This window comes from Canis aureus, chromosome 9 (assembly GCF_053574225.1).
Source record: "Canis aureus isolate CA01 chromosome 9, VMU_Caureus_v.1.0, whole genome shotgun sequence".
Lineage (NCBI taxonomy): Eukaryota > Metazoa > Chordata > Mammalia > Carnivora > Canidae > Canis > Canis aureus.
The window spans coordinates 56,907,963-56,933,297 of record NC_135619.1 but is presented as its reverse complement, the minus strand read 5'-3'; the positions used below and the strand labels follow the sequence as shown (position 1 = coordinate 56,933,297).

The window sequence follows — 25,335 nt, the reverse complement described above, 5'->3', positions numbered from 1 at the left end:
TGTGAAAGTCTCGAATAATATAAGATGTTTTAATAAAAAGAGGCTCAGAGGGGGATATCTGGGTGGCTCAGCGGTTTGGTGCCTGCCTTTGGCCCAGGGCATGATCCTGGAGTCCCAGGATCGAGTCCCACGTCGGGCTCCCTGCATGGAGCCTGCTTCTGCCTCTGCCTGTGTCTCTGCCTCTCTCTCTCTTTCTCTCTCTCTGTGTCTCTCATTAATAAATAAATAAAATCTTAAAAAAAAAAAAAAAAAAAGAGATAGACTCAGAAAATATATGACCTAATCTTTGCAAAAACAACTGAAGATGTCTTTCAGTCAATGATAAATGATGCAAAGTTAAGAACTTACAAGTAGGGAAGTCAGTGTTAATAAAGGATTATTTTTAAAAGTTGTGTTTGGCAGTCCTTGGGTTCACCCCAAGAAATGCTTTATTTTCATGAGAACTAGAGACCACTTTGATTTTCTTCTGTAAAAGCATCTTTATTAAGACATTTTTTCCTTATAAATGATTTGGTGGGGAGAAAAAAAAAATCTCATTTCCAGAAATTTGGCCTATGTCCCACTACTGCCCCAAATAATCTATTTTTAAAACGGATTGTAATCATGGGAGATGAAACTGCCAACAGAGAGAATATTTTGTAACAAAGTCTTTTGATACTTTTTAATGGCTGTCAAAGATAATGTAGAATCTCTAGAAATTGATTTAATTACAAAATTTCCCTCCAGATTTAAAGAAACTTCATTTAAATTGTATTCTAAGTCTGATGCTTCAAAGCTCTCTAGGACTTGGTGTGATTTTAAATAACTTCATTTAAAAAGGAATTTATTGTAAAATTCTGTTCAGTGGAGACAAAATGCCCCTCGCCCCCCCTTTTCTGTTTTGGCTTCATCAAGGAAAATGAAGAATGCTATTTTGGGAACAAGATTCCCAACAGAAGGGAATCCTTTGGCAGCAAGAATAAACCGCTTTGGCAGAAACCACCCTCCAAATAAAAGGACTTTGGCTTGTTCAAACTAGGGAGTGGTGATGAGCCCCAAGGCGAAAAGGATATCCCTGGTACGGGGGCTTGGTCAGTACCAGTCTGTTTGGGTGGGAACACTACCCTTACCAAAGCTCCTTAGAGCAGCTTCATAAGAAATTGATGAGTTTTGAGATGCATTCCTTTTCAAGTTGTCTGGAGAGGATCAGTTACTGTGCCAAGGAAGTGATTATATTTTACTTAGGGCCACATTGTTCCCTTTAGCCTTTGATACAATAATAGTAATAGTAGTGATAATTATAATGATAATAAATAAAATAAAATATAAATCCTACGAACCTGGGTTGTTTACTGACCCTTTTCCCTTCATTTTCCAGAAAATCATACATCCACAAAAGTGGATTGATGATGAAATTTTTTTTTTTTTTTTTTAGGATTTTATTTATTTACTCCTGAGAGAGAGACAGAGACACAGGCACAGGGAGAAGCAGGCTCTGTGCAGGGAGCCGGATGTGGGACTGGATCCCTGGTCTCCAGGATCACGCCCTCAGCTGAAGGTGGCGCTAAACCGCTAAGCCCCCCCAGCTGCCCTTAATGATGAATTTGAAGGAAAGTCTTATCCTTAATTTTAAAATGCTTTGAAGTCCTTTTGTGGTTGCTGTACATACAGAAAACACCTTTTTAGTTATATTTGTGGGGTTGATATGGGAGAGCTTGGTTCTTGTCTCACAGAGTTGAAGAATGAATCTCGTGGACACAGGAGAGTGAAGGGATAGAAGTTTATTAAGTAAAGATATAGAGAAAGCTCTCAGGAGTGAGAGGGGTCCTGACAGAGTTGCCACTGACAGCTTGTAGGGTTGGGCTTTTATTGAGAGTCTAATCAGGGAACCTAAATCCTTTTAACAATATCGATTGACATTACCATTGAGTAAGGACTATTGATAACATCTTTAATGGCTTACTTCTTCTTTGGGATCTGGTTATTCTTTGTTGGTCACAAGTAGCTGTTATAACAAACACCTTCCCCACCCACACCTAGGGTAGGGTGGTCTGGCCTGTTCCTTTATTTCTGGTTTCCTTACACCTCAGCATTTTGGGGATTTTTGTGAGCCAATTTCCATGGCCCCCTACCTAACCCTGCCTAGCCTTGTTTGTCCCTAACTCAGGGTGAGGGTAGATATGTGTGTATGCTTGCTCATGTATTTAGCCTACATTTTCAAAGTGACGTTTTCAGTAGAGGGAATTGCTCTTTGTTTGGAAAAATGAATGACAAGCCGGCCATCCCATCTACATGCAATTCCACTTAAATTACCTGTGGCATTGCTGAATTGGTTTGGTTGGATATGATATTCATGAAAGTTGAGTCAGGTGATCAGAAAACTCAACTAATTAACTCAACCACTGAGCATCCATTTCTCTTTGTTGCAGATTACTGGCAGTAGAACAATGGGTGGAATGGTGGCCATAGGCATTCCTCAGGCACATAGAAAATAGAGCTGCTCCAATGCAAAGTTTCTTTTCTCACTTATTCAATCAATAAACTTTTACTGAGTATCTACTGTATGCCAGACACAGACTTGTTTTCTGTGCCATTCCTTGTCACACCCACTCTTTGCTAAAGGCTTCACTCTCCCACCCCCTCCCTTTCCACAATCTCAGCAGACACACAAGGTCTTTATGCTAACTGAAAAGTTTGGATCTTCCCCACATGGAAACTCAAGTCCTGTATCTCCTTCTTTGAAGGCCCTGCAAGGGTGGAGTTTTATTTAAAATAACCCTTTTTTATCCCCCATAAAATAAATAAGCCCCAAGATGGAAAAGTATTTTAGAGAAAAAAGAAGAGAGTATATTATGAGTGTTTTCTCAAGTTACTGCATACTTGTAAACATTTAAATGGCTGGGTATTATTGTGTTCTTCAGTTTCTTAACATTTACCCAAAACTTGGTACACAACTTGGATTTATTTCCTTTGGGCAAAATTACAAAGTCATTGTTTATGCACATTTGCAAAACCCTTAATACAAATTGCCAAACCACTTAGAGTTAATAATGACTTACAGTCCCATTATCAGTCTATTTACTGTTCATATCGTGGTACCTTTACCCTTACTGAAGACTAAAAACTTTAAAAATCTTCACTGATTGTTTTTAATTTACATTTTAAAAAAAATTACTAGTGAAGAAAAAAATAAATAAAAATAAAATAAAATTAAAAAATAAAAATTACTAGTGAGACTGGACTTTTTTTTCATATGCTTATTAGACATTTTTAGTTTCTCTCTCCTTAGCTATCTGTATATGTCCTTTGTCTATATTTATTTCTATTGGAGTTTTTGTAGTCTTCTTATCCACTTGTCCGAACGTATTTCATCTTAAGGGTGTTAACATTTTATCTTTAATATTTATTGATCATATTTGGGCAAAAATCCCTCCAATTACATTATTTGCAATCATATTACCACTTGGAACATATAATTTGTTTTGTTCAATGAGATGAGATCAGCTTTATATAATTTTATGTGGAAGGTGGTTTTCCGTGTCTAAAAATTAAGAATACATACTTTAAGCATGGTAAGGACAACTTCTATCAAAGGGAGAATGTGTAAGAGTTAAACTGCAAGGGAGGATCCCTGGGTGGCTCAGCGGTTTAGCGCCTGCCATCGGCCCAGGGCATGATCATGGAGTCCCGGGATCGAGTACCACATCGGGCTCCCTGCATGGGGCCTGCTTCTTCCTCTGCCTGTGTCCCTGCCTCTGTGTGTGTATGTGCGTGTGTGTGTGAGATGAATAAATAAAATCTTAAAAAAAAAAAAAAAAACAACTGCAAGGGACCTTAGTCCTATCAGTGCTTCTGTATTGAGAGACCAATTTGTATATTCTTAGTGCATTTATTTGATGTGTGGCCCCTGTGGCGTGCTTATTACAAAATTATGAGATTTGAGCCCAGACTAGCACTTGACACAGGTAATGAGGTGCTTTAGAATTTCCCGGGTTCCAGATAAAATTCTAGTCATCGTTCAGTTTCCCATACTCCTAAGAGGCCCTGAATAGCAGCCCTCATATATTCTCCTTTCTCTTTCAGACAGTTCTTCCTCACTGCAGGATGATGAAGAGGTAGAAATGGAGGCCATCAGCTGGCAGGCCAGTAGTCCAGCCATGAACGGACATTCTGACACTCCAGTGACCTCTGCTCGTTTCCCCAGCTGGGTCACTTTTGATGATAATGAGGTCAGCTGCCCTTTGCCGCCAGTGACTTCTCCCCTGAAGCCAAACCCGCCACCTATCGCATCTGTGATCCCAGATGTACCTTATGACTCAACTGGATCATTTAAGAAGAGGGAACGTCCCAAGAGCACGTTGATGAACTTTTCCAAAGTTCAGAAGCTGGACATTTCCTCCTTAAACCATCCACCTTCCATAACCGAAGCTCCACCTTGGAGGGCAACCAATCCTTTCCTGAATGAGACTCTGCAGGATGTCCAGCCCTCCCCTATCAACCCTTTCACTGCTTTCTTTGAGGAGCAGGAGAGGCGCTCCCAAAATAATTCCATTTCCAGTGCCACAGGCAAGAGCCAAAGAGATTCTCTCATTGTCATCTACCAGGATGCCATCAGTTTTGATGACTCAAGCAAAACCCAGTCCCACACTGATGCTGTTGAAAAACTCAAACAACTCCAGATTGATGATCCTGATCGTTTAGGCAGTGAGACACTACCAGATGATGACCCGATAGCCTGGGTTCAGCTAGATGACCACCCACCTTGTTCAGCACTGTCCCAGCCCAGGGATGGGTGGCCAATGATGCTACGGATCCCTGAGAAGAAAAACATCATGTCATCTAGGCACTGGGGACCCATCTACATCAAACTGACAGACAGTGGTTACCTGCAGCTGTATTATGAGCAGGGACTAGAGAAACCATTCCGTGAGTTCAAGCTGGAGATCTGCCATGAAATTTCAGAACCCCGCCTCCAAAACTATGACGAGAATGGCAGGATCCACAGCTTGCGAATAGACCGTGTCACCTACAAGGAGAAGAAGAAATACCAGCCCAAACCTGCTGTGGCCCACACAGCAGAGAGGGAACAGGTGATTAAGCTGGGCACCACCAACTATGATGACTTTCTGAGTTTCATCCGCGCCGTTCAGGACCGGCTCATGAATCTGCCAGTGCTGTCCATGGACTTGAGTACAGTGGGCTTGAACTACCTTGAAGAGGAGATTACTGTGGATGTCAAGGATGAATTCTCTGGCATTGTGAGCAAAGTAGACAACCAGATCCTCCAGCATCACGTCTGGACACGGATCCACATTCTGAGTTTCCTGTCTGGGCTCGCAGAGTGCCGCTTGGGCCTCAACGATGTCCTCGTCAAAGGGAACGAGATAGTTTCCCGGCAAGACATCATGCCCACTACCACCACCAAATGGATCAAGCTCCATCAGTGCCGTTTTCATGGGTGTGTGGATGAGGATGTATTCAACAACTCACGGGTTATCCTGTTCAACCCTTTGGATGCCTGCCGGTTTGAGCTCATGCGATTCAGGACAGTGTTTGCAGAGAAGACCCTGCCTTTCACACTCAGGACGGCAGCAAGCATCAATGGGGCAGAGGTGGAGGTGCAGAGCTGGCTTAGGATGTCAACCGGCTTCTCCTCTAACCGAGACCCTCTCACTCAGGTCCCCTGTGAGAATGTGATGGTTCGTTACCCTGTGCCCAGCGAATGGGTGAAAAACTTCCGCAGGGAAAGTGTCCTGGGGGAAAAGTCTTTAAAAGCCAAAGTGAACCGGGGGGCAAGTTTTGGCTCAACCAGTATATCCGGCTCTGAGCCTGTCATGAGAGTAACTCTGGGAACTGCCAAGTACGAGCATGCCTTCAATTCTATTGTGTGGAGGATAAACCGACTGCCTGACAAAAACTCAGGTAGGTAGAGGTTTCTCTTCTATGAAAACTGCCACATGGTTACACGAGAGCTGGGGTCAAAGTTCCACATTCTGTTCCTCTCCGAAGTGCTGGTTTTTGCCGTGTGACAGAAATATGGTAATGGAGAATTGGGACCAGAGAAGCAAAAATGTAAGTAACAAACATGAATGACCCAGTTCAGCCCCATTTGCTCACTTCCTTATTATCATACTTCTAGAAAACTATGCATTATTCTTCTCTCAGCTGAGCTGCTAAGCAGATTTGCAGGGCACCTCATGAATTTGTATTCTTTTCTGACTCATTTAAGTATTATCTGTGGTGCTGGAAGCTATTTCCAGATCCTAGAAAGCTTCTGGGTTCCAGAGAGGCATCTTTCTCACTCTGCCATGAGTGTAGGTAAAAAGGCCAGTTTATGGCCAGTCATATATACAATACAGCTGAAGAGTCAGACTAATGATTCCAGTCCCCCTCTGTGAGACCTGTCAGTCATAACATCCCTGGCTCAGAGTTGGGATTTGAGGATAGGGAAGAAGAGAAATGGCCTCTGATTAGACTGAAGATCCAGCCAGGATCAGAAGGTCCAAAAGGGCTGAAATTCTATCAGACAAAAAGTAAAGGAAGGTATGTTTCATTTACACAAAGAAGGAAAGCTTACCAGCCCTAGCTGGCTTGCTCATAGCTATCAGGGATGCTTTCGTGCTTGCGTGAGCCCAGAAGGCAATGACTTTCCTCAGGGGTCCAGTGAATTTAAGGAAATGACAAAACTAAGGAGTAATCCAACCAACTCTAATAGCCTTATTTCTTTTTTTTTTTTTTAAAGATTTTTTTTAATTTTTTATTTATTTATGATAGTCACGGAGAGAGAGAGAGAGAGAGAGGCAGAGACATAGGCAGAGGGAGAAGCAGGCTCCATGCACCAGGAGCCTTATGTGGGATTCGATCCCAGGTCTCCAGGATCGCGCCCTGGGCCAAAGGCAGGCGCCAAACCGCTGCGCCACCCAGGGATCCCTAATAGCCTTATTTCTTAGAGTAAGTCTGAGTGACCCCAGTGACACGCAGTCAGCCCATGACCCTGTGATCCTTTAAACCAGTTCTCTTCTTGTTTATAGTAAACTTGCCCATTTGTTAACAAAAGTAGACAAGCACAAAGGGTCTAGTTTGGAAGAACTTTTGATGGAAATGTCCTTCTCTTATGCAGATATTCTTCTTCCATTCTCACTATAAAACCCTATAAGGGTATGTTTAGAGTCTTCACTTCCTCTTCTGAGTGTGGAGTGGCTATGTAACCATACCCAAAATGTAACATGATGTGATGGCAAGAGGCAGTATGATCTGGTCACCTCCCCAAGCTAGCCCAGGCAGCGAACACACACCGGGGTATTCTGTGTCAGACACTGGGTGTAGTGGTGCAAAATGAAGAGACAATTGGACCTCTGTGTCTGAGGCTGGATTTGCCAAACACCGCCACTCCCACCTCCCATCCCCCACTTCTAAACTGATGGGATTTTTAAAAACAAAGTCTTCCTCTCTGTGCTTGCTTACTCATTTCTCCTGAAATCGGCACTGTATTCTCCTTGTGATAGCGCCTGATACCTCAGCCACAGGACCCATCTGAATTGACAGGGGAAAGGAGAAGCCCTGAATTCTCCTTTGGCACAGAAGCCCTTGAGAAGAGAAGAGAAGTGGTAGGGGGAAGATTAACCGTCTAACCTGCTGGAGACTTGACATCAGAAAAGACAAGGCCTCAGGTTTATGTTTATTGGAATGTTTGGCTCTTTGGTTTGTTAAGCATGGATTCAGATGACTTCATTATGGAATTACTGAGTTTTCAAGCTGGAAGGGGCCTTGGGGATACCTCAGTCAAACCTCTTCATTCTATCAGATGAGAAAATTAAGGACCAGGAGCCACATGACTTATCTGAAGTCACAAAGCCACATCCCAGGGGGCTTTTCTCAATATCACAGCCATCTCTTAGTAGAGGACACCAAGTAGACACAAACATGAAATAATTTCTTCTAAGAGAAGAGAGATTTGCAGTTTTCTCAGTGTACACACATCTATCTCATTTGTTTCAAAGTTCTTTCTTTCAAATATTTAAAAGTACTGTATGGAGTTTTGGTTATAAGCAGCAAAGACAAAAAGAAAAAAAGATTGTTGGAGGGTAGCTTGGAGAACTAAAGGAAGGTTTGGAAAGGTTGAACAGGCAGGCTTTGAAAGGGGAGCTTTGAAAGCAGAACTGTGAGATGTCTCCTCAGGCTGCGGCTGTTGGGATAAATCATCACAAGCCATTTTCTGCCCTTGAGCTACTTGGCTCAAGCTTCAAGGAGAGGATAGTGCATTTTGACTGACATGACTACCAAAATGACACGCAGTGCTGGGGAAGATTATTTCCCAAAGCAAGCAGACAAAAAAATCAGTCAATCAGTCCCAAAAGAAAGGGGGGGGAATGGGCGCAGGACAAGGGAAAATATAAGTCTTTGGCAAACAGTTGCCTTCATGCTTCCCAGCAGGTTAGTATTCAGTAGGCTCAAGGGCCGAGTAAATAGGACATAGGACAAATTATTTCCTGATTCCTAGAACCTTTATTTGTTAAAGATTTTTGAAATACAGGACAGCATTAGGATATTTGGGAATGTTTCTCACTTAAGGTACTCTTTCCCATCACTGTTTTTGCTGTTTATTGTTATACATTTTTAGTAGCGACCCCTGCAAAAGGAGCCTCTTAGACTACTCCTGGCCAATGGCGTATTTCTGTGTAGGTTCAGAAAATTGGTAACATCCTTTTCTAGAAACTTAAGATGTCCAGGATCAGAATTCTGGTCAGACGGCATGAACCACTGCATGCATATGTCTGCCCACAGTGGTCCCTGATCTCTAGCACCCCTAGCAGGCAGGGCAGTTAGGCTAGAGCCAGTGGGGGACCACAGGTCAGCTCCCCTAGCTTTGCTGGCATCCCAAGGCTGCAGCCACAGCGGGCTTGCCCCAATCCTGCCACCAGAAGACTAACAAACTGCCACTGGAGTCCAGCATGGTTTAAACTGGCAGGTACAGCCCAGCTGTGTGCATGTATAGCTACCCCTGCCTTCCCATGCTCTTTAATGCCCCCTACCCCTGATCCTGCAAGGTACCAGAACAAGTCCTACTGCTTCCCCACCTTACCCACCAAAACACTCTGTCCTGCATAGGTAGCTTTCTTTGCTGGAGCTTCAGTTCTCTAACATTAGACCAAGAGAAAACATTTTCAATATAGGTTGCCTTTTATGGAAAATAGCAATCTGAATTTTAATGCTAAAATTTCTCAGCTTCATCAAATGATGGCAAAATGTGTGGGCTCACTTAACTCATTACCATAAACTAAACTATCCTAGCTCTCAGAATTGCACTTCCCTACCTGTCCACCAGCCCTACACATCCCTTAGTTGATGCTGGGAATCATGAAGGAATGCTGCTTTCATAGAGTTTGCTGTGAATAGCCTTTGGAAGGGTGACCAGAGCAGTCAGCTTTGTGGAAAGCTATTGTTCAAGTTGCCAATGAATTAAAGTAAGAATTAAAGTAAGAAACTACTCTATGTAATTTGTAGCATTCTTAATCTATAGCAATATTCAGAGAGTTTAGGACATAATCTCAAGTCAGTCAGATCTGAGTTTTATTCCTACTGCTGCAATTTATTTATTTATTATTATTATTTAAAGATTTTATTTATTCATGAGACACAGAGAGAGGCAGAGACATAGGCAGAGGGAGAAGCAGGCTCCCTGTGGGGAGCCTGATGCAGGACTTGATCCCAGACCCTGGGGATCACAACCTGAGCCAAAGGCAGACACTCAACCACTGAGCCATCCAGGCGCCCCTATTTCTAGTGCTGCAATTTAGTAGCTATGTGACCTCAAACAATTTACTTAAACCTCTCAAAGAAATCCTATTTTCCTCATTTACAGAAGAGGGTTATTAATACCTAGCTCATTAAGAAAGAAATTGGATAATGCTTTTAAGTGTTTAGCACAGTCTCTGGCCTGTGTAACGGATAGCTATATAATTACGACTGTAATTTTTTCAAAAATCACATGGATTCATTTTTAGATCATGTAATTTTTACTATTATATGTATCCAATTTAAAATTTCTTTCCTTAGAAACCAGTGCAAATTTCTCAGTTTCCCAGAGTGTTACTCTATGGAAATAACCATTGAAATATGTTGTTTGTGAAGTAGAGCAAAACAAATACTTCACTCCGTCATGTTTTCCTTGGAGAACGGGTGTGTATGTCCTCAACTCTCTCAGATTAAAAAGTCTTGCCCAGGGATCCCTGGGTGGCGCAGTGGTTTGGCGCCTGCCTTTGGCCCAGGGCGCGATCCTGGAGACCGGGGATCGAATCCCACATCGGGCTCCCAGTGCGTGGAGCCTGCTTCTCCCTCTGCCTGTGTCTCTGCCTCTCTCTCTCTCTCTCTCTCTCTGTGACTATCATAAATAAAAAAAAAAAAAAAAAAAAGGTCTTGCCCAGACCAGTAAAGAAAATTGGAATTGTTTATTTGGGGAAACTCAGATAACTAAGGGCTGTTGCTATTACATAATAGAGGCAAAGCCATGTCATGTTGTTTCTCCACGGCGAGTTGCTACCTGGGGCTTCTTACAGCCCACTTCTCCACTCATGTCACCCTGCAAACCTGGTCTTGAGGTTGGGGACCCCAAGGGAGGCTGTGACTCAGACAAAGTGGTTAAAACACTTCGGAGTCTGTGCCTGGGTTGTTCCTCAGTCTGATACTTTCCAGCTCTGACCTTGGCTAGTTGACTTTACCTCCCAAAGCCTTCATTGCCTCATCTGTAGAATGTAATGACTGACCTCAAGGGATTGTTAGGAAGATGCAGGGAGCAGTGTGTGGGTAGCATTCGAGACTGTACAGAGTGCTCAGAGGTTATAGCCTCAGAACTAAGCTCTCTTCACTCAGATAATCTAATAACAATCCTCAAATGGAAATCCTTAAGTTTTCTTCCAAGTATGGTAGAACTAGCCGTCGATTTAGAGAATTAAAGAACGGGAAAGGACTATGCCTGGCATTGTGCAGCCCACTCTTTACTACCCATCCCCCATATCTCCACTTTCCAAATCAGGATTTGAGGTGAGGAGAGAACAAAGGACTTGGGTGTGGGATCTGTGTCACTTAGCAGGAGAGCTAGAAGTCACAGTGTCCTGTTGGTCTGTGTAACACGCACTTCCTTAGTGCATATATGGTGTTTATAAGGGCTTCATCATTTGCATATACCATCTACCCACAAAAAAATGTGCCAAAGCATTTTTGTAAAAATATGAAATGCTATTGAGAAAATTCATCTTTCAAAGGGAATCAATTATTTTGCTCCATGTGGCTGTCATTGATGTTTTATTAGGTGCTATGTGGTGTTCCCTTTTCTTCCTTTCTGCCTCCATGGCCTCTATTCCTGGTATTTGTGCTGTGTTCCCATTAACCACCCTGACCTAAGCAGGCCAAATGACCCGTTTTTCAGGCTGTGGGTTTTATTGCTAGGATACAAGGCTATTGTAATCACATAGTTCTATCAAAGGGTCTGAGGCATAGGCAGTGTGATTTCTGTTGAGGTAAATCCTCTGCTTGGCATTGGACCCTCTGAAAGACTGCCCGGTGCTGAGCTGGGAGGCAGTCTTCAGGCCTTCTTTGTTACTGGGGTGACTCTTTTGGCCTCTCCTTTCACATCTTTCCAAAGAACCTAATGTCTAGATTCTTTTCCTTTCATAGCTTCTGGTCACCCACACTGTTTCTTCTGCCACCTTGAACTTGGCTCTGACCGGGAAGTGCCTTCCAGATTTGCCAATCACGTGAATGTTGAATTCAGCATGCCTACAACTTCTGCCTCTAAAGCCTCTGTAAGATCCATCTCCGTGGAAGACAAGACTGACGTCAGGAAGTGGGTCAATTATTCCGCACACTACAGCTACAAGGTAGCCTCGGGAGACATCTGGCTAATGTTTCCAAGACCATTTGTTTACCCCTCCCCCATCTCTTGTTCCCTTTATCAGTGCCTGCCATGGATGCAAGGTGTTCTCTTACTTGGAGAGGTACACCCCACATTGCTATGGATGAGTCTACTCTGATTTGAATGACTGACTAACCTCTCTAGTGAGCAAGAGAAAAGTTGCAAAAAAATATAGAGGCAGATGAAAAGGAGAATAAATTAATGTCTTTCAGTCATCATGAACATCATCAAAAGGGTCATTGGGGTAAAGGGATGATGATTATATAATACATATTATTAATTGCATATTATATATAATATTATGAATATTATGAGTGACTGCATCATAGTATTATATACTCATTCATAATATATGTTGGAGGAGTTGTAAATTTGGAAGTAGTGGGGAGTTTGGGAGAGTGCCAACCCAAAGCATGTATTTCAGCTTCAGAGTTGATGATGTAGATCCAAATAAAGTCAGGACACATATGACCTGGTCACTGGGCTATAACAGGACAAAATTCAAAAGCCAAGCAAGCTTCGGTAATAGTAACAGGATCAGGGCTATGGAAGGAGGAAACAAAGTTGTAGTGTTCTGACATAGAGATTCCATTTTGAGGTGTTAGAAATTCAATAGCAGATTAAAGGTCAGTGATAGAAAGTGGGGGTTACTGAAAACACATTTTGCAAAGTGATTTAATAACTTTTAAAATTCATAATATCCTTTGATTTTTATGGTTATTTATTGTTCTTTAAATATTTCTTTAGTTGCGTTATCGAAAATCTTAAACTACCAACAAGAACACATACTCCATCTTGTGGCCAGGGAAAAAAAAAGCACTTTCATCAAGCATGACCCTAGTCAACTGTTTGGTTATTTCCTTTATCATAAATATCCAAAGTGATAAAGAGAGGACCAGCTTTAATTAAGAAACTCTCTTGCCTGACATATTTCTTTTCTGACTTGTCAAAGGCTTCAGTGTGTGTGTCACTTTCATGGCAAGATGAATTTATTAATCCCTTTATAGTTAAAGCCACAATATTTTGCAGAAAACACAGGTAGAACTGTAAATGGTACAACGCTTACCAATTTGGAGACTTCGTAAAACAATAAAGTAGTAGAGTATGAACAGCCAAGGGAAGGAATTCATTCATTTGATAAACCTTTGTGCTTGCCTGCTGCATGCCTGCTTTATTGGAGTACAGTAGTAGACAAGGGCCTACCCCTGTCCTAGGGAGCCTGCGCTGTGGTGAGCAGGTATACCAGGTACAGGAAATATGCACAAGAGGAGCACCTACCTTCCTAATGACTTGAGAACAGCTTCACAGAAGAGGTGACCTTTGAGCAGCTGTGCAAGGCAAAGAATAAAAATCTTCCAGGTAAACCCTAAAGATGAGGGAATTCCAGACCAAGCAAAGAGAGAATCATGATGTACTCAGGACCAGTAGCTTCACTGTGGCTAAAGCCCAAAATGGTAACAAAATTACAGGGAATCTCAGAGAATCTAGTGAGCTATTCTCTTTGGGATTATTTATTATTAGGATGTTTTTCTCCTCCTTCTGATATTTCTTTCCAACTTCTACTTTTGGCAGGTGGAAATTGAGCAAAAAAAGAGTTTGAAGCCCGACTTTGAAGGAGATGAAATGGAAAATCCCAAGGAGTGTGGGGTCCAGTGACAAAGCCCTACTGCAGGGGGCCCTGACCCAAGAGTCGTGATAGGATGTCTTCCTGAGTAGCTGAAGTACAAGGCAGTACCTACTATGGCTACTCCGTGTTGGGAACAGTATCTCAGACTTTCCTGTTTGTAGTTACCTGTATTTTAACAGGAAACCTTAAGGTGATTGCTTTGGAGAGACCCTGATATGCCTGAAGCACCTGGTTCACCCAACTTTTGGAGCTTATTGTCTAATTAAGCCTCCTTCTCCTTTGCTTATATCCTAGCACTTGAGTGGTAGTTTGTTGTGACTATTGGCATCAGGAGAAAAACCTTCCACATCAGTGTTGGCAGGGTTTACTTCCAGTGTTCATCCGTCACTTACATGATTTTCTAGAAAACAGTCTTGAGACTCCACCTCTGTCACTCCCTCTAGGAAAGGTTCAGAAGAGGTACAAAACAAATGTTCTTTTTGGATCTAGTAGGCTTTTTGTACATGTCTCCATTCTTTAAATGTTAACACTATGCAACAGAAGACATTTCTCTCCTGGTTTTGGATTGTTTTAATTGAAATTCTTTTTCCATCTCTCTAGTCCCAGGGTTCACCACCCTGAGTCATAATACACAATGGGGAAAAGGCACAATAGGATACTTTTTTATTCTATGATTGGCCCCACATTCTGCAAAGGGTGGCTCTTGAAGGGAAAGCAAAATTGAGCTTATTTTTCTTCATTCTGGGGAAAAGGGACATTAATTATTAAGTTTATATTCCATTCAGGAAATTCAATCTCAGTGAATTTCCCAGATTCACATTGAAAAATGTAGGTCTTTTCTAATTCCTGAAACAAATGAACATATATCTATCTATTATACCTCAGGCATTTGTCAGCAGCATTTGGGAGCTCTTTTTATACCTCAAGCATGTCTCTTTAACTCAGATTTTACAGGAAATATAAATGGAAAAGATCATTTTAAAAGCTGTTTAAAAACAACTTTTCCCCAAAATTCAGAGTTTGATAATCACAGTATTGTAATACGCCTAAAAGGCAGAAGTCTCTAGGATAGAGAAGGGAGAAAAGCCTTGTTTTTCTAATGTTGGGAATCAAGTCCTGATTCCAAGAGTCTGGGACACTCAGTCATCTTTCCCTTCATATGTTCCCGTTTACATTCTGTACCTCCAATTCTTATTTGTATCTTGGTGTTTCCTTACCATGCACGGAACCATATTGGCCATCCCAAAGGGGATAGCTGCTTGACAATTTAAAGGCAGGTTCTATCTGCCTATTTTTCCCATGAAAAATAGAGTAAAGGGACAGAAAGCATGCTTGTCAGATTTCTGATATGTCAGATGACACAAAGAAATAAATGATATATCCAATCTCGACGGGAAAATTTAGGAGTAATTTATTCAGTGAATATTCATTGAATTATAACTATGTACTGACACTAGACTATAGACATCGTTACAATTTTTTTTTAAATACCTGAACAGAAGACTGAAACTAAAAGGATGAAATTCAGTAGGCATTAATGAGAAACTATATTCTGAGTTGCTCAAATGCAACCCTCTAAATAGAGTGGTATTATCTGTGTGTGTGTTAATGGGAAGGGTGTTGAGAAGTCCTGGTTTCATAGCAGTCCACGTAGAAACTTGAGTTCAGTTTTGAATCAGGAATGGTTCATGGCTATTTACAAAGGCAGTGCATTCAACCTGTAGTAACAGAAGCCTGGGGAACCCACATGTTACATTGGTCAGTCCACATCTGGATGGAGGGTTGAGTTCAATTCTGGGTACCATGTTGAAAGAGAGGCATTAATAAACTGTGTCCAGAGGCAGGTGACTTGGGTTGTGAAGGGTCTGATTCTGTAAGAAACAAGGGAATAGAATAGGAGAGAATAAAATAATATAGCTGCCTTTAAATTTCCGCTGAGTTATACAAAAGGAGAAGGATTAGATTTACCCTGTGTAACTTCAAAGGACGAAAACAGAAACAAAGAGGAACTTTATAGATGACAGATGTTTGCTTCGATGTAAAGAATTTTGTAATAAGAGTGGTTCTAAAGAGGAATAGACTCAAGCGGTAAAATTTCCTGTTGCGGCAAATGCCCAAAGGCTGAAATAACTGCCCATCCATCCCAGATGCTATGAAAGGGACATTGGATTTGGGCTGGATGGCTACCAAGATCCCTTCTGCATATAGGTTCATCTCAGTAGTAATAGGACTCTCTAGCTCTAGCTGTTTTTTCTTTGATAAGTGGTTTTGTATGTTCTTTCAAATACAGTGAGGTTCCCAGGAGGTCTTTGTCAAGTGAGGCGTAGCCCTTCCCCTGTTGTACGAGAGTCACATGAGATTCTTCAGAGAAACATCAAGATGGGCTGAAGAGCTGGCAAGGTGAAGGTTACTCTGGCACCTTCCTTATCCAGGATTAGCTCTTGTGCACCTTCCCAAGATCTCTGACTCTCCTGCCAGCAGCACATGTGTATTGCTCATTGGACTTTTTCCCCCTCACCTTAGTTAATTCGCATTACCTTTGTGCTTTTACCTGGATTTTTTAACTTTAAACCTAGGGTCAGGAAAATCCCTTCCATGCTATCTACATTCAGCAAGCAAATTGTTAACTTTAAAAAACCTAACACCTTGATTTCATCAAATTTGCTTTCCCACTGCTATTTTTGGGAAACTAATTATGGGTAGCATTTTGGGGTTTGGGGAATATAATACTATATATTTTTAGACCGAGTGTTTTGTTAATAGCCTACATAGAAAACACAGGCAAAGTACCTTTTTGGTGTGCAAATCCTAAGTTTGCCTCTCTGGACCTGGATTGTGTATATGTGGGGGTCACAAATATTCCTTGTCTATGTTATCAATAATGTGAAAATATTAAAAGTAAGTTCATTTTACCAATACATAGTATTACTATTAGAACATAAATTAGATGTCCCATGATATTAAGAGCCATGCTTTCGAGTCTGGTGGCTAGCTTTGTGATTTTGTTGTAAAAGAGAAGAGGAAATGTACTCATTACAAAGGTCAAACAAGAATTTGAGTATTTTGGAGGGAGGGCATTAAACCCCCTTTACCATTCTTGTAAACATAATACTAGTTATTTCTTATCAGAATTTTGCATTTCACTTATATTAAATATTATCTGGACAATTTTTTTTTTCTATTTGGTTCTTTCCCCTCTCTCAGCATTCCTGTAAATATTAGCAGGACTCAGAACCCTTTGGAACTTTTTTATGTAATCTATTTCTTAATTGAAATGGAAATAATTTCTATTCAAGTCCAATGGGTGAGAGCAAGAGTTTATTTCCCTAAAAATTAATGCCCCCAAGAAAAATGATCCATGACAGCAAAGAATGTATCTTATTCTTTGTTTTCAGTACCTAGAATAAAGCTTGGGAATATAACAGGCTTCAGCCACCTTAAATCCTTGTTGATAAGACAAACATATCAATGAAATGAAATTATTAGAGGGCACCTGGCTGGCTCAGTTGGCAGAGCATGCAACTCTTGATCTCAGGGTCCTGAATTCTAGCCCCATGTTGAGTGTAGAGCTTACTTAACAAAAAAGAAATTATTAGGTATTCAATAAGTGTTTGCTGAATGAACACTGACCCTGAAACTCTAAGATACCTAACCTATACTTATCAGATACTTATATTAAAGCAAGCAAGCATGCTTTATTTCCTGAAAGACTTAATTTTTTTTATCATTGCTTCCACCGTCAACTAAAGATAACTGTCAGCACATAAGCACTTAACGTGCAGCTGAATTTAAACCACAGTTTACCTTACTTACATTGAAAAACATTTTTGTGCCCAAAATACAGTAGCACAGATGCTATCCACAGTCAAGATTATTGATTCAGTTTTGTTCCTGCAAGCCAGACAGATCATGCCCATTTGAATAGTCAGCAGAAGAAAAAGGCAGGAGAAGGAAGCATGGCCAGTCTTGGTGTGCTAGGTCTTTGTTTTTTTCCAACATTAACCACTGACCAATGTTACCGGGTCACCAGAGGAAGTTTTTTAAGTAAGCTCTACACTCAACATGGGGCTTGCTTTGTCACCAGAGGAAGATGGAGGTCTAAGATCATAAGGATAAAACTCATAAAATGAAATCATGATTTCAGAGCTGCTTTCAATCTCATTGCAAGGTTAGTGGTGAGAAAGCACAGGATGATCTGAAATTTTTTTTCTTAAAAGCCTTGGGAATATGAAATTAATTTGAGTAGGAAGCACTGCCACCTAGCCTACTTTTAGAATTCTCCCAGCTGGGACTGGTAACTTTTAACTCTTCTGCAAATGATGATCATAAGTTAGTTCTAGCATTTGTGGAGTTTAGGTCATGTTAAGAATGCAATTTAACTGAAAACTTAAACAGAACTGGCAAAGAATAACATACACACAAAAATCACCTACTAAATACATCGTCTTTTAACACCTTATACCAAGTTACATCCAAACCATGTCCACTCTTTATATAAAATTAGTCCTGGCATTCTCACCAAGTTTTAAAGATGTTTTCTAAACATTATCAAGGTTTAAGTGTCAATTCCTGATAAATCACCATTTCTTCATCATTTCTTAATTGTGCTATTTGTAAATGAAACTTGCTTTGGATATTATAACTTGTATTTATGTATTTAAGGAATTAAAAGTGAACAAGATGTAGAAAATATCAGTAATATTTTCCCATGTATTAACTAAAAGAAGGACTATGGAATTTTCAAATTTCTTCTAGTGTGCCTTAGCAAATTTGCTTGAGAGTCTAGTCTTTTGTTTGTTTTAAGAATTGGGAAGACAACAATAACAACATCTCTGAACATGCAACTCCAGGTCTGTAAAGACAGAAATTATCCATAGTAAAGTGTTTGGTACCTGGAGAGAGCCAAATAATAATTGTGTGTAATGAAAAGCTATAAAAGAACAGACTTCTTGAAAAATAAGACAAATATAGAACTGGCCATCAAACCTCAAAATACTTGAACTAGAGGCCATCCCTTAAAAGTAAGGAGTTCTAGGAGAAATAAGATTATGTAGCAGGGATAACCAGCAGAATGATTTCAGTTCAACAAATGTTTTATCAAGTGTTACTTTGATCAAAGTTTTCAGCTATCAGCCAGCTTCCCTAAAGGGAGGTAAGGTCAAAGCCAAGGACATTGAGAATTGTTGCTGTGAAGTCATTGTAGGGAGTGCAGTTTATCAAGGGAAAATTAGGTTTCTATGAATCTTTGAAGGACATCGTCATGGAGACAATCACCATGTGAGATAACTTGCTATTTTCACAACTAGGCATCAGTAACCTCCGCTAAAAAAGTGAGGAAGTTGGAGTAATGGTCCCTGTTAAGTCCCTTCCGGCTCCAGTTTTATGTATCATTTTATAAAGTATCCTTTGGTGCCATTGTCAGTGATACTTCATGTCAATAGGACTCCTCATATAGTCTTAAGAACCAAGATGAGCTGGCCCATCTTTTTCCTTTTCATGTCTCTATCCTTTACTGTCTGCCCAGACAACAAACACAAAAAACTCTGCAATCCTCTATTTTGTAGTTGGAGAATCAAAAGGATAGTGCACATCAGTTAGCACACTGTTCTGTAGGTTGCACCGGCATCACCCAGCACCACAGTGGTGTGAGTGTAAAGAGGAACAGACCAGACAGGTCTCTGAAATGGATGTTAGGATTTGGGTATCACTTGAAGCAGAAGCAAGTCTAACACTCTGCAGTACTATGGGGCCACATTAGGATGATCTAGGAGTTATAGTTATGTCCTTTTACACAAAAGACTGCAGAAATTGAGGGAGGAAAAAATGTTCTGTAAACATTCTGGGACTATTTGTAAAACAGATATGGCAAAATAAGGGAAAGGGTCAGTTTTCTCTAGCCTCACTGTGTATTAGTAACATAAAACTGTAGTTTAGAAAATTTTTAAACATCCAGAAGCTACAAAATACCTGCATATGGTAAAGTTTTTGTGGTATGTGTTAGTATGGTTTTAGTTTCTTGTACTTAGAATTGGGTCAAATGTAATGGCTTGATTTGAAGTGGAGAGAGCAAGGATTCTAGGGTCTCTTCCTGGTCAGTTCCATGCTGTGCCTCAGATCAAACCCCTAAGGCTAGTCATGGACACCATCTAGCCACCATCGTCTTGCCTCCATGTGCTTCAGGACCAGCAACCTCATGTATCCACTGCGAGGAGTTCTGGGAAAGCAGATGTGCAGTCAGATCACAAGAGCAACCTGCTGGACCAAAGGGTTTAAGGGATTTTGAAGCGTAAAAAGAAGGGAATATTATGAGCTCCTCTGACCCTAAGCCAGTGTTCATTTGACCTCTGTGTCTACCTGCCCACAGAACCTGGAGAAAACTTTACCATATGCAGGAAATTAAACAGAATCAGTGTGTTAGCCAAGGAATAAAAGAAAAAAGAGCACTCCTCCTTTCCCTCCATTTTTGTAAAGTCAATCAATGAATTTCGGTCTGTCAGGATGGGTGGACCCAAGATCCAATGAGTGATTCAGCTGATCCAAAGCTTATATTTTCCTTTATCATCCATCCTCAATTGATGTAACTTCTTGTACTATTATGATTAATTTTATGTAAAACCAGTTTACTTAAAAAATATGTGCCTATGTAATAAAGTCTACACACTGGCTAACTTTATAGAGGTGAGGTTTTATTTGTAATTGTTATGCTGATTATCATCTGTAATACCCCTTTTTGAGCTATGAAAATGAGCTATTAATAAAAATTTTTAAACAAAATCTGTCACTATGGAAAATTTAATGAGGTGAGGCATAAGGAAAAATGTTTATTATAAAGAAGGCCCATCACTCAATTAATATGGTTACTGATCATGGGATGACAAGTTAAAGTGACACATTAATAACTGTTTATCCTACTTTATCATATATATATAATTTAGCTCAAGAGATATTTATTGCATTCCTATTTTGTGCCCAATTCTGTGAGAAAACAAAATTAAGCCTTAAGGTTTTCTTGCTGATAAGTGCATACATGTATAATAAGTGAGAAATAGAATACATAATAAATACCTTATCTGCAATATGTTCCTGGCATATTGCTCAACAAATAACTGCTCAATCAATTGATGAATCCAAATGACTAACGTCAACATAACCTGAGAAGGGGGGAAAAAGTCAGTATGGGCTAGAATACTTGGAAGCTTTTCACAGGAAAGATGACTTTTTAAGTGAGACCTGGAGGTCTCAGTAGCAAGAGGAAGGGAGTTTAGAACTGGTAAGAGTCGGTATCTAAGTGACATGTTGGATTAGCGGAAGGTGAGCCTGACCCAAGTGAAGGGCTCGTGCACATCAGAAGGTATGTATACAATGGAATATTACTCAGCCTTAGAAACGACAAATACCCACCATTTGCTTCAACGTGGATGGAACTGGAGGGTATTATGCTGAGTGAAGTAAGTCAGTCGGAGAAGGACAAACATTATATGTTCTCATTCATTTGGGGAATATAAATAATAGTGAAAGGGAATATAAGGGAAGGGAGAAGAAATGTGTGGGAAATATCAGAAAGGGAGACAGAACATAGAGACTCCTAACTCTGGGAAACGAACTAGGGGTGGTGGAAGGGGAGGAGGGTGGGGGGTGGGGTGAATGGGTGACGGGCACTGAGGGGGGCACTTGAGGGGATGAGCATTGGGTGTTATTCTGTATGTTGGCAAATTGAACACCAATAAAAAAAATAAATTTATTATAAAAAAAAAAGAACATCACCAAAAAGAAAAAAGGTAAGGTTGGTAGCAAAGCCAAGCCGAGGGAGCGCTTGTATCTAGCCTGAGGTTGACTCAGACTAGTAAATGCTATGAATAATAATAAAGCATTATTCTAGAAAGACTAATCTGTCTACAATGGGCCTGGTATTTTGGAATAGAGGAAAGCTTAAGGGCAAAGAAAAGGTTTTTTTGAGTAAACAAGAAAACAGCTTTGTGTTTTGTTTAGTTCAAACAGAACCACGGACATCTTAATGCAAAATACAATGATCTATAAGGGGAGAACTGTCATTGACGGAATTCTCATGAGTAGAACACAGAATTGTATAGCCTAGCTACTATGACATTAACTGATACTAGTAACTGATAGCAAATAATAGCATAAAATTTTCTTAGGTTGGGGATTCTGAAGAATAATATACTCCTTTCCACTGTTCTTCCATCCCTATCTGCCCAGAGTCCTCTTGAACAAGTTTTGAGATCTGTCTAGGTCCCACACTGATGCAAGGTTCAGGCTGCTAAGGTCCCCCTGTACTTTAATATTCAAGTGGACGAACTCTGCAAGTAATTGCGTGTGTGTGTGTGTGTGTGTGTGTGTACTTTTTTATTGGAGTTCAATTTGCCAACATATAACGCCCAGTGCTCATCCGTCAAGTGCCCCTCTCAGTGCCTGTCACCCGGTCACCCCCCCCCCACTACCCTTTGTTTGTTTCCCAGAGTTAGAAGTGCAAGTAACTGTTTGAAGCCAAACGTGTTCCCTAATGTTCTTCGGGATTTGTGGGAGGAAGAGTTGGAAACGAGAGGAAGTGAAGATGAAATTTAAATGTCCTCAGGGTCATCAGTCAGCTCCTCTCCAAACTCCTCCCACCTCTTTTTAAAAAAATTTATTTATTTATTCATGAGAGACAGAGAAAGGCAGAGACACAGGCAGAGGGAGAAGCAGGCTCCCCATGGGGAGCCTGATATCGGACTCGATCCCAGGACCCAGGGATCCCAATCTAAGCAGAAGGCAGACACTCTAACTACTGAGCCACCCAGGTGTCCCTTCCCACCTCTTTCTTAATCACCTCTATTTCCTCTTTATTCTTCCATGCTGGGCAGCTTTCTGTATAGCCAAAACATTATAGGAGTTAGCATTTCTGTAGCACTTATACTCTGGTATAAGCCCCCCTCTCCATTTTGCAAGATACAAATAATTCAAGCCTAATGTACAACTGATGTTTATCGAAGGTTAGCAAATAGTACAGCATAAAACAGGAAAGAACTTAAACAATACCAGACATCCCTGCTCCCAAAGTTCACTGCTCACATCCCACAGAGGGAATCTTCATTAAACATCTTTCTCCCTCAGCTCTAGCCTGAGTAATTGGAGCCAACACCTCAAGTCCGCAGACTATGGTCTCCCTGACTGCCAAGGGAAAACTGAAAAATTCTTAAAATCTCATGTCAAGTGGGGATTAAGTTCTAAAGTCAACACTCTTGAAAATCAAAGTGCCTGTAAAATAAAGTAGACTAAGGCATAAGTCTTCTTTAATGAAAGTTGCTCTATGACCCTCAATTAATTTTTCAGTTTCTTCATTGAGAATACTGACAGAATCATCATAGCCCCAAATCCCAGCCACCTGAACAATGTGTTCCAGTTCATGGTCAATGTGGGGAAGCCATTAAAATGAGTCACAATTATTTCCTGAGTTTTACCAACATGAATTGACTGTTTCAGGCTTGACGGCATCTTTTCTCTGCCTCACAGACCCACTGAGTGGAATGGCACACCAAATAACTTGAATAGAAGTATAATGAGTCTCCATTATACTTTACTTTCTTATGCAAAGCAATTTTTAGTTCCACTTCATTGCATCGTGTCATGGACCCATTGAAGTATCTTTCCAAACCAAAGAGAAATCTATCTTAGATCCCCAAAAAGAACTTAGATAAATTCACATTTTTTTTCTTTAGAGGTCTAAAAAATTATAGATACAATTTTTAGAACTCAGAGCCGAAATATGTGTACTTTCCTTCCCTACACAGTCTAGGTCAACAGAAGGAAAGAAGATAACATCCATTCTACACTTGTGGAAAGCAAACCCCAGGGGTTACAGTTTTTTGTTGTTGTTGTCTTTTGTCTCCCTCACCTCTTCCTCTTCTCTCTCTTCTTTCACTACCAGCTATAAAGTTCTAAGAGCCTGGACTAGTGTGATGGCACTGGCAGAAATTAAAAAAAGAAAAAACCTATCTCATAGATTGAAATGGTCTCCAATTATTTCTTCCCATGTTGAACTCTTTTTTGAACCAATTGCACATCTCATTTGCTGCCTCTTAACTGTTGTGTGCTGCCTTTTAATGTTTTATATTTCTTAGGTTTATCCTCCTCGTTAAAAAGCAGTCATTGACTAAAAGAATTGGTCTTCTGGGCACGCAGCTAAAATGCACCAAAAGCATCAAGAATCAGCTGGGAGGAATCAGCAAGCTCTTATCTATGCTACTCTGCCACCTACAGGAAGATTCTGAGTGGGTCACCTCAGTTTCAGGTGGCAGCAACAAATGACTAACCTATCTTCAAAGTACTCTTCTTTAGAATAATTGCTAATCAATACGGTAGTCATTCAAGAATGTCTTGAAACACTGATTCTGTGTTCTATTAGGTTCAAAGGATAGAGAGGTAAGTGAGACATGGTCGAGCCCCTCCAGAAATACCTCATTCAGAAGATGGTTTCAATACCAAATGCATCATCAGGACCAAAGACAGCACATTTGAGTTACAAAAGGGCATCCCACTTTCGGGCTGGTAAAGCCCCATCTCAGAACATATGTTCTGCACTCAGAACATAGACCGCCATCTCAGAACATAGACCTGCACTATCCTTAATCTTGAAACTTTAGGAAAAGGTGATATGTATATTTTAAATGAGCACATGCAGAAATGTTCCTAAGAATGGCTTTGGTGACACATCTACACATGCTATGCAGCAATGTATTTGCAGCAAGAAGTACTTCACATGCACGTATAAAGTTGCATTTGTCATGTGACTAGACTATTCTTGTCCACTCCCTGCACTATCATCATCAACAAAAACAATAAATATTTGAGGAATTCTTAAGATTATCAAAATAACTGGTTTTAGCTAAGTACCTTAAAAATTTTTAGTATTGTTCTTGTCCTCAGAAAGAATTATATATAGGAAGATAACATATAATGCAAGATATATAGAAAGACTGCTAAATAAATGGTGCTAAAATGACGGATTTTAGAAATTGGGGGAGGTGTGATCATCAAGACAGTGTGGTACTGGCACAAAAACAGACACATAGATCAATGGAACAGAATAGAGAACCCAGAAATGGGCCCTCAGCTCTATGGTCAACTAATATTCGACAAAGTAGGAAAGACTATCCACCGGGAAAAGGACAGTCTCTTCAATAAATGGTGCTGAAAAAATTGGACAGCCACGTGCAGAAGAATGAAACTAGACCATTCTCTTACACCAGACACAAAGATAAACTCAAAATGGATGAAACATCTAAATGGGAGACAAGAATCCATCAGAATCCAAGAGGAGAACACAGGCAACACTCTTCTTGAACTTGGCCACAGCAACTTCTTGCAAGATACATCTATGAAGGCAAGGGAAACAAAAGCAAAAATGAACTATTGGGACTTCATCAAGACAAAAAGCTTCTGCACAGCAAAAGAAACAGTCAACAAAACTAAAAGACAACCTACAGAATGGGAGAAGATACTTGCAAATGACCTATCAGATAAAGGGCTAGTATCCGAGATCTATAAAAAACGTATTAAACTCAACAGCAAAGAAACAAACAATCCAATCATGAAATGGGCAAAAGACATGAACAGAAATTTCACCAAAGAAGACATAGACATGGCCAACAAGCACATGAGAAAATGCTCCACATCACTTGCCATCAGGGAAATACAAATCAAAACCACAATGAGATACCACCTCACACCAGTGAGAATGGGGAAAATGAACAAGACAGAAACACCAAGTGTTGGAGAGGATGTAGAGAAAGGGGAACTCTCTTACACTGTTGGTGGAAAT

The 25,335-nt window shown here is 40.5% G+C and overlaps 1 protein-coding gene and 1 long non-coding RNA gene across 7 annotated transcripts in view; one reads left to right on the top strand and one right to left on the bottom strand.

The window, feature by feature from the left end:
- The window catches only part of STON2 (stonin 2), a 169,007-nt gene extending 148,716 nt beyond the window's left edge, over nucleotides 1–20,291 (top strand). For all 6 annotated transcript variants that reach the window (XM_077910243.1, XM_077910241.1, XM_077910240.1 and 3 more), the window contains 3 exons: nucleotides 4,063–5,901; nucleotides 11,653–11,855; nucleotides 13,463–20,291. In XM_077910243.1, the coding sequence (XP_077766369.1) occupies nucleotides 4,063–5,901; nucleotides 11,653–11,855; nucleotides 13,463–13,546 (2,126 nt within the window). In that variant the 3' untranslated portion in view covers nucleotides 13,547–20,291. The remainder of the gene's footprint in view (nucleotides 1–4,062; nucleotides 5,902–11,652; nucleotides 11,856–13,462) is intronic.
- LOC144320986 (uncharacterized) overlaps nucleotides 14,905–25,335 on the bottom strand; it is a 28,577-nt gene continuing 18,146 nt past the window's right edge. The window contains exon 3 of the long non-coding RNA XR_013386606.1: nucleotides 14,905–15,388. This is a non-coding gene — a long non-coding RNA (uncharacterized LOC144320986). The remainder of the gene's footprint in view (nucleotides 15,389–25,335) is intronic.